Source organism: Melozone crissalis, unplaced genomic scaffold, assembly GCF_028551555.1.
Source record: "Melozone crissalis strain CALT ecotype California unplaced genomic scaffold, PUWL_Pcris_2 ptg000032l_1, whole genome shotgun sequence".
In the NCBI taxonomy this organism is placed as follows: Eukaryota; Metazoa; Chordata; class Aves; order Passeriformes; family Passerellidae; genus Melozone; species Melozone crissalis.
Window position 1 is genome coordinate 1,994,640 of NW_026535810.1, and position 11,999 is coordinate 2,006,638.

Sequence of the window (11,999 nt, forward strand, 5' to 3'; positions counted from 1 at the left end):
AACATCCTGACCTCCCACCCATCCCCAGGGGCTGCAGCCCCCCAGCCCCACCTTGCTGTTGGGCACCTCCATCCTTGCTGGGGTCTTCATGTGGCCGAGCAGCTCTGGGGCATGTCCCATCGGCAGCACAGCACCCCGCACTGCCACGGCCACTTTATAGGGCCCGGCACAATGGGACTGCCAAAAATACCTGGGCCAGCGGGAGCAGCGGGTGTCCGGGAGACGCGGTAGCCCGGAGACCATGCAGGCCTTTCCCCTCATTTGCAGCTCCCCATTGTGAGGGTGCTCACTGCAAGGGGTGCCTGGCACTAATGAGGCCATAATTGCCCACGGGCTGCGCTGCTGGGCTGGCACAAAGGGCTGAAGGTCAGCGCTGGCCGCTGCTCAGAGCCCCATTAGGCTAATTAACCCCCCGAACAAAGGGTTAGGTTAATTAACCCCCCGAACAAAGGGGTGCCAGCAGCTGCACAGCTCCCTGACTGACGTGGGGAGCCGTGGGGAGCTGTCACCCTGTGCTCGGCTGGTGCCAGGGAGGAATAGTGCCACCAAGGTCCTGTGCCAGGGAGGGATAGTGCCACCAGGGTCCTGTACCCAGTGCCACCAGGGTCCTGTACCCAGTGCCAGGGAGGGATAGTGTCACCAGGGTCCTGTACCCAGTGCCACCAGCGTCCTGTGCCCAGTGCCAAGGAGGGATAGTGTCACCAGGGTCCTGTACCCAGTGCCACCAGCGTCCTGTGCCCAGTGCCAAGGAGGGATAGTGCCACCAGGGTCCTGTACCCAGTGCCAGGGAGGGATAGTGCCACCAGGGTCCTGTACCCAGTGCCACCAGGGTCCTGTACCCAGTGCCAAGGAGGGATAGTGCCACCAGGGTCCTGTACCTGTTGCCACCAGTGTCCTGTGCCAGTGCCACCCTCCATCCCCACTGGTGACACCATCCCATCGTGGTGCTGTGCCTGGAACAGAGCGAGCCACAGGGCACCAGGGAGGCTCTGGCACTCTTTATAACACCCCACAGCCCCAGCCTGACCCCAGAGCACCTCCAGCCTTTGCTTGTGCTCAACTCCCCTGCCCTGGGGATGAACCCAAACATTTCCCTGGTGCCAGCAGCCACATCTGCTGTCCAGAGACAGCCTGGCCCTACATCTGCTGCACCAGAGAGCCTCCCAGCCCCTCTGCATGGTGGGGCCTCCAGGGATGCTGCGGAGGCGACAGGAGCAGCCAGGATCCTTCTGCCAGCCAGCTTTTCCCCAGGGCTGGTGGAGGCCAAACCTGCAGCCCTGGGGAAGGCGGGCAGGAGCTGCTTTTCCAAGTGGCATCTGGCACAGCAGGCTGGGGTACATGCACACGGGCACTGGGCAGAGATCTGGCTCCAGAATCAGATGGAAGGGATGGATGAGTCCCCTGGGAGCTTGGCAGGGCACGAAGGAGCAGGGACATCTCTCCCCAAGCTCTGCACTGAATTCTGCAGCGAGCCCCTCAGCAGGGCAGGGCACCCAGCTCACAGACCCTGCCCAGGCAGGCTGGGGCTCCCTGCTCCCGGTCCCTGTGCCCAGGGCTGCTCAGTCCGGGCCCCGAGCCCCGGGCCGGGGTCAGCAGGACGCGGGGTCGCCGCCTCCGTCTGTCTCGGGGATGGGCTCCAGCGGGGCCGGCAGCCGCGAGGGCTCGGGCGAGGCTGAGCCGTTCCTGCCGATGCCGCAGGACTGGCCCGCGTTGTGGATCTGCCACAGGTTGTCCAGAGCCTCCGCCTTGGCGTGCTTGAGGAGGTCAGCCTGGCCCTGGGGACGAGATATCGGGCTGTGGGGACAGGAGGTGACGGGGAAGGGGAAGGGGAAAGGGAAGGGGAAGGGGAAGGGGAAGGGGAAGGGGAAGGGGAAGGGGAAGGGGCAGGGTGGGCAGGGCAGGGCTGGGAAGGGGAAGGGTGGGCAGAGCAGGGCAGGGCAGGGCTGTCCCCGCAGCCCTCGCCGCTCACCTTGAGGACAGTGATGTTCCAGGCGAAGCTCTCCAGCGCCTTCTGCAGCTTGCGGCCCCGCAGCCCTTCCTTGGTCTCGATGCGGTGCAGCTCCTTGTGGAAATCCATCCCTGATGGACGGCACAGGGGCTCAGGGACGTTGGCATGGGGGCAGCCACCACCCCTGGCCAACAGCGACCAAGCCAGAGGGATGCCTTTGCCCACCATGGCATTGCAGGCTGGGTGGGCTCCCCACTGCCCCAGCAGCCTCAAGAATCCTCCACACCTCAAATGATGGGACCCCCCAACATCCCAGCACAACAACCAGCTGCACCCTGGGGCTGTTCTGGACCCAGACACCACAAGATCTGGCAGGGCAGTGAATCCCCTGGGCAGAGGCACAACTCCTGCACTCCATGGCCCATCTGGGGGGCACTCAGAGCCCCCCAAGGCTGTGCCACCCCCGGAGTGGGTGCTATATTTACCCCTGGTGACGCAGCAGCGGCGCGGGGCCCACGCCAGGGCTCCCACGCAGCTCCCTCGCCCCGGCGCTGCCAATCAGCCCGCCCACAGCCCTACAGCTCCCCGGGGCCCAGCTCCTGCCAGCCGGGTACCAGCACCACAGCAGCTCGTCCCCAGCACGGCCGGGGTGAAAGCAGGCACCACCAGGGCACGGGGTGGGGGATGCAGCTGCCAAAGTGCTGCTGCCACCATCCCGAGGGGCTGCACAGCCCAGAATGCCTCTGCTCCTGCAATGCAGGAGGGCACAGCACCAATCTGTGCCCTGCTGCAGCCTGTGCCCCGCTGCTCCACTCCCCCAGGGCTGGCAGCAGTGGCAGAGCTGGGCCAAGAGTTCGGGGAGATTTCTGTCTGCAGCATGGGCAGGGAACAAACACGGCTGCTGGCAGCAGGGCTGACACGGCAGGGACAGCAGAGCAGGGCTCTCTCCTTCTTCCCAAGCCTCTCCAGCTTGGTGCCCAGGGTCTGGCCCTTCCCAGCAGTGGCAGAACTGGGAGAAGAGTTTGGGGAGATTTCCGTCTGCAGCGTGGGCAGGGAACAAACATGGATGCTGGCATGGCAAGGACAGCAGAGCAGGGCTCTCTCCTTCTTCCCAAGCCTCTCCAGCTCCTGACGCTCTCCCAGCCCCACAGGGAGCCCACAAAAGCCCCTGGAGCTGGGGGGCTGTTCCTGTGGGGTCCCAGCCAACAGTGGGGCCAGAGGTCCCAGAGTGGGGGCACCTGCAGGGAGGGCCAGGGCAGGCAGCAGCAGCACCTGCCTGTGTGGGTTCTGCCATGTGTTTGGGAAGTCTTAACACTCAGTTGCCATTTCTGCTGTCAGCCCCAGCCTGTTATTTCTGGCACTAATTATGTTCTGGCGTTTGACAGCTAATGACTCTTCCCCGCTTCCTCATCAGCCTCCCCCACTCTGCTTGCTCCCTACCACACAGCTCTGCAGCCCACCCACCCACAGCCTGCCCCGGTGCAGGAAGCCCTGAGCCCTCCAGGACGTGCCAGAGCCGTGGTGGAGCTGGGGCTGCCCTCCAGGACCCACCTGCCTGCTGTGCCTGGATCAGCTTCCCGTACACGGCGTCGGCAGACTCGATCAGGGTCCTGCTGGTCTGGATCATCTGCGGAGAGGGGAAATGTGAGCAGCTGGGCAGCCCTGGCCCTGTGTCCCCATGCCAGGTGGATGGGGACACAGGGTTCATCAGGGGATGCCCCCTGAGCCAGCACAGTGCCCAGGGTCTGGCCCTTCCCACCCCACGGGTATGGTGTGAGCAGCACGTGGCCAATGGCCAGGTTCCCTTCAACACAAAAGAAGGAAGCAGCTCTGGCTGTGGCTATTAATGGGATTTCTCCCATCTGGTGGGATCAGGGCAAGGCACAGGCAGTGCAGGCACAGGGCTGCAGTGTCCCAGGGTCAGACTGACCAGGGCAAGCCTGTGCCTTGGCAAGACTCCTCCCTGGGCAGCCACCATGCAGCCCCCTGCCCCAGGATGGGTACAGTGAGTTCAGGGTTCCCCATCCTTGGACCTTCTGACCCATCCCACAAAACCTGCCTGGGTTCACCCCACAAAAACTGCCTGGGTTCATCCCACAAAACCCACTCATGTTCATCCCACAAAACCCACTCAGGTTCATCCCACAAAACCTGCCTGGGTTCATCCCATAAAATCTGCCTGGGTTCATCCCATAAAATCTGCCTGGGTTCATCCCATAGAACCTGCAGCAGCAGTGGGTGCTGGTCCCAGTGCCAGTGATGCCAGGGACTGTCCCCAAGGGGCCAGGCCCTGGCAGGGTGGCACTTACCGTCTCGTAGGCGGTGAGGACCTTGCGCAGCAGGTCGGGGATGGGGCCCTGGGCCTCCATGGGTGGGTACTGCTCTGCCAGGTTCAGGGTGACGCTGGGCGCGCTGTCACTGTGCAGCAGCCACGTGGACACCGTCAGGATGCACTGCTTCATGTTGGCAGCGGGTGTCAGCCCACACAGCTCCTTGAAGGACACCAACGCATTCTGCAGAGAGCAGTGCCCAGAGTCAGGAGTTCAGCTGGGAGGACCCCCAGGAACACCCCCATTTCCCACAGCTCTCTGCTCCTCACTCCTCATTCACATCCCCCAGGAAAAGGGGGACAGCCCCACCCTCCCCTGAAGAACCCAAGTCCTCCGATGCCTCTGCAGGGCCCTACCTGCACATTCTCCCGCAGGTCCGTGGCCTCCCTCAGCGGCTGGGTGGCCGTCCTGAAGACCTCATCGATGGCTTTTATGCCGGTGGCCTTGGTGGAGGTGTACTCCCTGACCCGGCGGCCCCGGCGCCCCGCCAGCCCGCGGCGGTGCCCCTTGCCCCCGCCACGGCGGTCGGTGATGGCCACGTGCACAAAGAGGGTGGCGTGGGGCAGGGGCTCCCCGGCCAGCGACTGCAGGGGGACGTGGCGGTAGCCGGGCTGCAGGCACTCGAAGGGGATGGTGTACTGGGCAATGAACTCGTCCCCGATGTAGTCGTCGTCCAGCACCACGAAGCGCAGCACGGCCAGCTCGGGCAGGTTGATCTGGAACTCCAGGCTCTCGTCGAAGATGGGGTTGTCCCCGCTCTGCAGGGCGGTCTTGGTGCGGTGCTCGGCGCAGTCGGCCGGGATGCCGTGGATTTCAGCGCACACGTAGGGCTCCACCACCTCCCCCTTGGCCCCCGAGCCCTTGGGCTTGGGGAGGTTCTGCCCGCTGATGACCTTGAGGTGTAGGAGCTGGGCTGGCACGCCGGGCAGGGAGTCCTTGGCGTTGGCACTGAAGTAGGAAACCTCCTCCCGCATGATGGCCGGGCGGAGGACGTAGCCACAGGCGCCGTTCTGCCGGAACCAGCCCGCGTTCAGGTCCATCATGAGCCCTGGCGTCTGGTAGTTCATGGCCACCATCTGGCAGCCGCACTTCCAGAAGTCCTGCGGGTTCATGTTGCTGGCGTCGATGCGCATGGGGCTGGGGTAGACGCGGGACAGGAAGCGCTTGTTGTAGCTGACCAGCTCGGCCGGGCACTCGTTGGCGAAGCGTCCCGCCTCCACCTCGCTGAAGGAGCACATCTCCCAGTAGCGCTGCCCGCGCCTGGAGCTCTCAAAGTCCTGGAAGGGCACAGCCTGGCAGAGGCTCACCAGCTCCGAGAGCTCCCGGCTGAGGCGCAGCCGCCGCAGGCCGCCTCCCTCCGGTGCCTCCCGGTCCTCCTGGCCCAGTCTCCGCGCCAGCTCCCAGCCTTCCTCCTCGTCCGACACCTCGCCCTCGCTGTCCTCGCAGGTGGGCGGCAGCTTCTTGCCCTTGATGAGGATGCGGCCCTTGAGCTCCTCCGGGGAGGGCAGGTACGAGGCCACGGGGTTGGGGGGCTCCAGGTACAGCTTCTCGCCGAGGGTCTTGCGCAGGCACTGGGCAGCGAGGCGCTGCTGGGGGGCCGAGCAGCGCACCACCAGGCACAGGATTAGGGGGTAGGCCGAGGCAGTGAAGGCGTGCTGGTCGATCAGCCCCACCACGGCACGGAAGGGCACGCAGGAGGCGGCCGAGGGGCTGGTGTAGACCACGGGCTCACCCTCGGGGCCGTCCCACAGCACCAGCTCGATGCTGCGGCAGCCCAGGCCCAGGGCGCTGATGTAGCCACTGATGTCTGAGCGGCCCCAGAAGTTGTCCTCCAGCAGGCAGGCGCTGTGGGCAGAGCTGATGTAGTAGTGGGAGAGGGGCTGGGCCATGTCCTGGCACACCTTGCGGTGCTGGGGGTCGAAGATGGAGCAGTCAGCAGAGAGCAGGTACCGCGTGAAGCCGTCGATGGCCAGGTAGCCCTTCTCCCGGCCCTCCTTGGAGGGCTCGTACTTGCTGACGATCTCCAAGCACTTCTCCTCTGTCACCCCCTCCATGCCCTGCTCCACCTCCAGGAACATCAGCAGGTCCTTCACACCCAGGTATTCCTTGTTGCTGGAGAACTGGACCAGCAGGAAGAAGATCTCAGGGCGCGTGCAGAGCTCGCAGTATGCCTCCACAAAGAGGTCACAGGCCACCTCCGTGCCAGGACGCTCGCTGGCCTTCTGCAGCTCCTTGAACTTCAGCTCGATGGTGGAGGTCTTCATGCCAGGGTTGAGTGCTTTGATCAGCTGCACAGCCCGGGACACAGGGATGCGGCCGGACTTCTCCAGGTCAGCCAGGTCGAAGACGGAGGAGATCCAGGATGTCCGGAGGCTGGGGTGGCCGGTCCCGGGCGCCTCAGGGCTGTGCTTCCCGTAGGACACCAGATAGCGCAGCCCCATCACCCAGGCACTCACCACATCTGCCGAGCTGGCCACCAGGTCCAGGGACTCGTAGTTGTCCCCGTAGATGATGGAGAAGGCGCACTCGTCGGGGAACTGGTCAGAGAGCCCATTGCTGCGCAGGACTGGCGTCTTCTTGCCCACCCTCACCTCTTTGACCGACTTGATCTCAATCTTGGCCTTCTCTGAGTCCTTCTTGGAGGGTTCCCAGCGCACGGAGCGCATGTCGGCGTCCAGCACGAAGAAGCGGCTGTACATGCGCGAGTTGGAGCGCACCTTCTTCAGCTCGCAGCCCTCCAGCATCAGGGAGATGCAGGCAGCTGTGCTGTTGATCTTGCGGTCATTGGGCATGGAGCTGAAGGACACGGTCTTCTTCTTGTGTGGGGGCCTCTGCCGAGAGCCATCCTGCCAGGGTGGGAAAGGGGCAGAGCCATCAGTCAGGGACAGCCAGGCAGCAGCACACGCCCCACCTGCCCCTGGCATCCTCCTGCCCATGATGCCACCAGCCCAGCACCACGCTGAGCCCATTCCACTCCAGTCCGCCCCTCTGCTCCTGGCATCCTTCTGCCCCTGGTGCCCCCATCCCAGCACTGCCCCAGGGTGCCCCAGCACCACGCTGAGCCCAGTCCGCTCCAGTCCGCCCCTCTTCTGGGGGCTGGGAGCCAGCTCCAGCCCTGGCTTCCCTCACAGCTCATTGCCTGGCTTATTTTAACTCTGCTTTCCTTCCTTCCTTCCTGCTCCTGGCCCTGAGCTGGATCCTTCCCCGCTGCTTGCTCACCCTCGCAGGCACAGCCAAGCAGCACAGCCCCTGTCTCCTTGGCCTGGGGAGCAGAGGAAAACAGACACCCAGCGTGTGATGCACCAGCAGCGAGCCCAAGAGAGACCCCCCACTCTTCTGTGAGGAGTGGGGCAGGACAGCCCTGCCAGTGCCACATGCTGGGGACAGCCACGGCCGTGTCCCACAGAGCACAGGGTCACCATGGCACGGGCTGTTTGCTGCCAGCACCTCGTGCCCACACTCTGCCCTGCCTCCCCACGGGGAGGGGGGACCCAGCTGCCACAGGGCTGGCAGGGGATAAGGGGGAACAGCAGGGCCAGGAGTGTATTATGGGATGGATTTCATTAAGTAGCACAGTAGGAGGAGATTTAATCCACTTCTTCAAGATTATGGTGAGTCACCTCTAATCTGGTGGTGTCTCTGTCAGGGGCAGGTCCTGCTCAGCCACGCAGGTTGGAGGTGAGGGGTTGCTCCCCTCCAGTGCCCTGAGAGCTTCCACAGCTCCCACACAGGGCAGCACATCCCATGCCTGGTCTGGAGGGTCGGGATCTGCCCCACGGGGTCAGGCAGCCACAGCCAAGGGCATTTGGATAAGCCACACAAATGGATGTACAGTTTCACCTGGGAACGGGGAATCCTCCAAGGATGCCCGGGGAAGGAGGAACCAGCACCAGCCCTCAGCCCCTTGTTAGAACCAGGCACATCCTCCCATCCTGGAGCTCGGATGTGGTGGCTGCTCGCATCCTCCCGCTGCCAGATCGCTCCAGGGAGCTGGCCGAGCTCCAGGGCTCTGCCTCCGTGCCAGCCATCCCGGGTCGGCGGGCGCTCAGCGGCAGGTCCCGCCATCGGCCAGCCCTGCGGGGAACCACTGGACGCCGGATGCTTCCTGCGATTCCTGCACGCTGCAATCTGAGCGCCCCACTGAGAGGCAACCGCAGCCCCTCCATGGGCACCGGGGGCCGCCCCTCGCGGACCCCCGCCCCTCTCCGCTCCCCGCCCGGCGCACCCACCCCGCGCCGCTCCGCACCGGGCCCCACAGCCGAAAACAGGAAATCCATCCGGAAAGGAAACACGGGCGGGGGGCCTGCGTGCACCCAGCGGCACGGACCTGCTCCAGCTGTGCCCGCTGCAGGCAGCCAGACACACCCCAGCCGTGCCCCGAGCACCCCGGCTCGGGGTGAGAGCCCCAACGCCCTCCCTGCAGCCCCCCACCCTGCCAGGCTCAGATGGGGATGTGGTGCCCGTGCAGCACTTTGGGGCGCAGATGTGTGGCACAAACCTAGGAGCGCCCTGCAGCACTCAGGTTCTGCTTCTCCCCCTGCACGGGCGAGCAGCGAGCAGGGAACGCGAGGAGTTTCCCGTCTGCAGCTGCCCTACGCTCCTCAGCGCAGCCTGGGGATGGCAGGGAACAGTCTCTGCTCCCCGGCAGCCCCTTCCAGCACGGCACCCATGGCCATGACAGCACAGAACACCCCCAGACAGAGGGCAGAGCTGGGGGATGGCAGGGAACAGTTTCTGCTCCCTTCCAGGCTGTTCCAGGGGATCTTCAACCCAACAAGTGCTGGGCGAGGTGGAGCAGGAGCAGGGGATGGGTAAGGCAGCAGTGGAGCAGGGAGGACACGGCACCCATGGCCATGACAGCACAGAACAACCCCAGAGAGAGGGCAGAGCTGGGGGATGTCAGGGAACAGTCTCTGCTCCCTGGCAGCCCCTTCCCAGCTGTGCCAGGGAATCTTCAAGCCAGGGCACACAGCCCACAGGTGCTGGGCGAGGTGGAGCAGGAGCAGGGGATGGGTAAGGCAGCAGTGCAGCAAGGAGGACACGGCACCCATGGCCGTGACAGCACAGAACACCCCCAGACAGAGGGCAGAGCTCCAGCCGGAGCAGGGATCCTGCTCACGGTGCCACCGAGCTGGCACGGAGTAGGCAGGGCTCACAGCACAGACCACGGCACCGATGCCAACCACGATGCCAGCGGTGAGCGTGGGCTCGCACGGAGGGCACGTTCCAGCCCAGCTGCCTGTCCTGCCCAGCTCTGCAGCGTGTGTTAAGCACCTCTTCAGCCAATTATCTCCTGCATTAGTGCCCTGGTGAGTGCTGCTGCCCTAATCTCAGCCTCCACGTGACAGCCACGCTTACCGGCCCCACAACCCGCTCTCAAAGCAGGGGATGGAGAGGAGCCCATCAGTTGTCCCTCCCTCCCCTTTATCCCCCTTGATCTGGCTGCGGTGTGATCCATCTGCAGCTGAACTCCCCAGCTCCCGGGTGTCCGTCCCCATTGCCCCAATCCCAGTGTGGGCAGCGTGGGCAGGGGTGCAGGCAGGCAGCAGCCCCGGGGCTGAGGCAGTGGGAGACCAGGCACAGGCAGGGCTTTTCTGTCGTTTGTTCCCTGCCAAGAAGAGAGCGACTGACACATCCACCCCCCGCGGCACCAGCTGCCACTCCCGGCGAGGGGCCATGGAGTCAGATCCCGGCAGAGGCACCACGGAGCTCCTGGGGATGGCACACGATGGAAAAGGGGCTCAGGGGACAATACTGGGGAAGGGACACATCCTGCAGCTCCAATACCCTCTCCAGCATCCTCCCAGCGCACAGGACCACCAGCCCCCTCGCTTTCAGACTGAGAAGCAAGAAGGGAGCAGGTCCTTAGCCAGGGCACAGGGGCACTGCAGGGGACAGCTCTGAGCCCCGCTGCCCCAGGCCCCCCTGCGAGTCACACTTTCAGATTCACTCCTCCAGCCTTTTCTGGAAATCCCAAAAAACAACAGAGCCGGCAGCTCTTCCCACAAGTGCCTCCGCTGCCTCTCAGGCCCCGGATGGGCTCGGAGGTGCACAAGGGATCAGCACAAGCTGCGGACACTGCTCGGGTCTGACCTCCCTCAGGTCAGCCCTGACCCTGGGCCACCCGGCCTTCACGTGAGGCCGCATCCCGCGGTGACGCAGGTGGTGACAGCGATGTGCCCGGCCCGGCAGCGAGCGGGATTTCACCACTCCCATCCCGCTGTGCCCACGGATGGTCCCCGGGCAGGGAAGGATGCTGCTCCGTCCCGGCAGAAGCAGGACACGCTGGCAGTGTCCCCGAGGAAGGCGGGCACAGACGGAGCACCGGCGGCAGCACCGGCAGAGCTCCGTGCCCGCCCCGCGTGGGCAATCCCGGCCGCCCCCGCAACAGTTTGCAGCGAGAGCCCGAGCAGAACTCGGGGTCCTGACACTGCTGCCCAGAAAATTGGATCCCAGGGACGGAACAGTGGGGCTGGGGCACCACGGAAACAGCCCCCTCACGGGGTATTAATAGCACCGGAGCAATCCCAGCTTAAAATAGGCTGCCGGGAGCAGGGAGGCGAGTCCCGGGCGGACGTGACCTATTGTGTCAGCGAGTAGCGCTGGCATCAGCACAATCAGGGGCGTTCATTAGGAAAGCACATGTGTGATCCGCTGCCCACCCAGGTGGGAGACCCCCGAGACCCTCCCTGGAGCCCGGCCCCGGCACGGCCCGGCAGCACCGGGTGTTGCGAGCAGACTGCAAGCTGGGCAGGCCAGGCCCGAGGCTCAGCGTTTGTCAGGAGAGCCCGGGAGAGCAGAAGCTGCTCGAGGGGAGGGAGCGGGCATCTCCTCACGGGAACCCAGGGGTGTCCTGAGCGGGAGCGGCTGATGCTGCAGCGTGGCCGTGGCACTTGACAGCGCGACCCACGGACACACCACAGACCGGGCCGGGCCAGACTGTGCCCTTGGGGACCCTGGCTCCGGGCAGGGCGCGGGGACGCTGTGTCAGTCCCGGTGTGAGCAGCACCGCGGGCAGGTGGCGACCCTCGGCCGCCCGGGGATGCGGCTGCTCTGCAGCTCCCCGGAGCCGCTGCACGGGCACCGGGGGAGCGAGGAGCGCGGGCAGAACGGGTGCGGGGGGACGCGGGGTTCGGCTCGGTACCCGGCGCTGCGCAGGGGGGCCGGCCCGGTGCGCTGCCGGTACGGGGCTCTCACCTTCATGATGCTGGCCCGGGGCGCGGCGGGCGCGGGGCTCCGCTCCGCCGAGTCCTCGCGGCTGCTGCTGCCCGAGCCCGAGCCGGGGCTGCCGCCGCCGCCGCCGCGGGGCCCGTTGGGCAGCGGCGCGGCGGGGCGGGGCGAGCCCGGCGGCGGAGCGCCCCGGGGCCCCTCCGCCATCCCCCGCGGCCTCAGGGCAGCGGCCGCCGCGGGGCCCCGGGGCGCCCGGAGCCTGCGCCCGCCGCCGCCGCCGCTGCGGGCTCAGTGGCGGAGCGGGCGGGAGGCGGTGCGGCCGGGAGGAGGGGACGGGCCGGGCCGGGGGCGGGGACGCGGCGGGGACGGGGATGGGGACGGGGACGGCGCGGCCCCCTCGCTCCGGGATGCAGCTGACGGGCACCGGGCACCGGCACCTTCCACCGCCGGGGCATCCCCGGCCTCCGCCCAGCGCCGCAGCGCCCGGGCCCGGCAGCCGCCCCATCCCGGTGGGACCCCGGGCGAGCCCGCGGCCGGGCACGCAAACCCAG

General features: G+C 66.1%; 1 protein-coding gene across 1 annotated transcript; it reads right to left on the reverse strand.

The window, feature by feature from the left end:
* Nucleotides 1-1,481: 1,481 nt before the first annotated feature.
* On the reverse strand, nt 1,482-11,655 carry LOC128940195 (inactive phospholipase C-like protein 2). The gene is made up of 6 exons (XM_054281520.1): nt 11,476-11,655; nt 4,635-7,124; nt 4,258-4,461; nt 3,500-3,575; nt 1,970-2,079; nt 1,482-1,775 (listed from the first exon to the last, which is right to left on the reverse strand). The coding sequence occupies exons 1-6, from the start codon at nt 11,653-11,655 to the stop codon at nt 1,590-1,592; spliced, it is 3,246 nt and encodes a 1,081-aa protein (XP_054137495.1). The 3' UTR covers nt 1,482-1,589.
* Between the last annotated feature and the right edge of the window lie 344 nt (nt 11,656-11,999).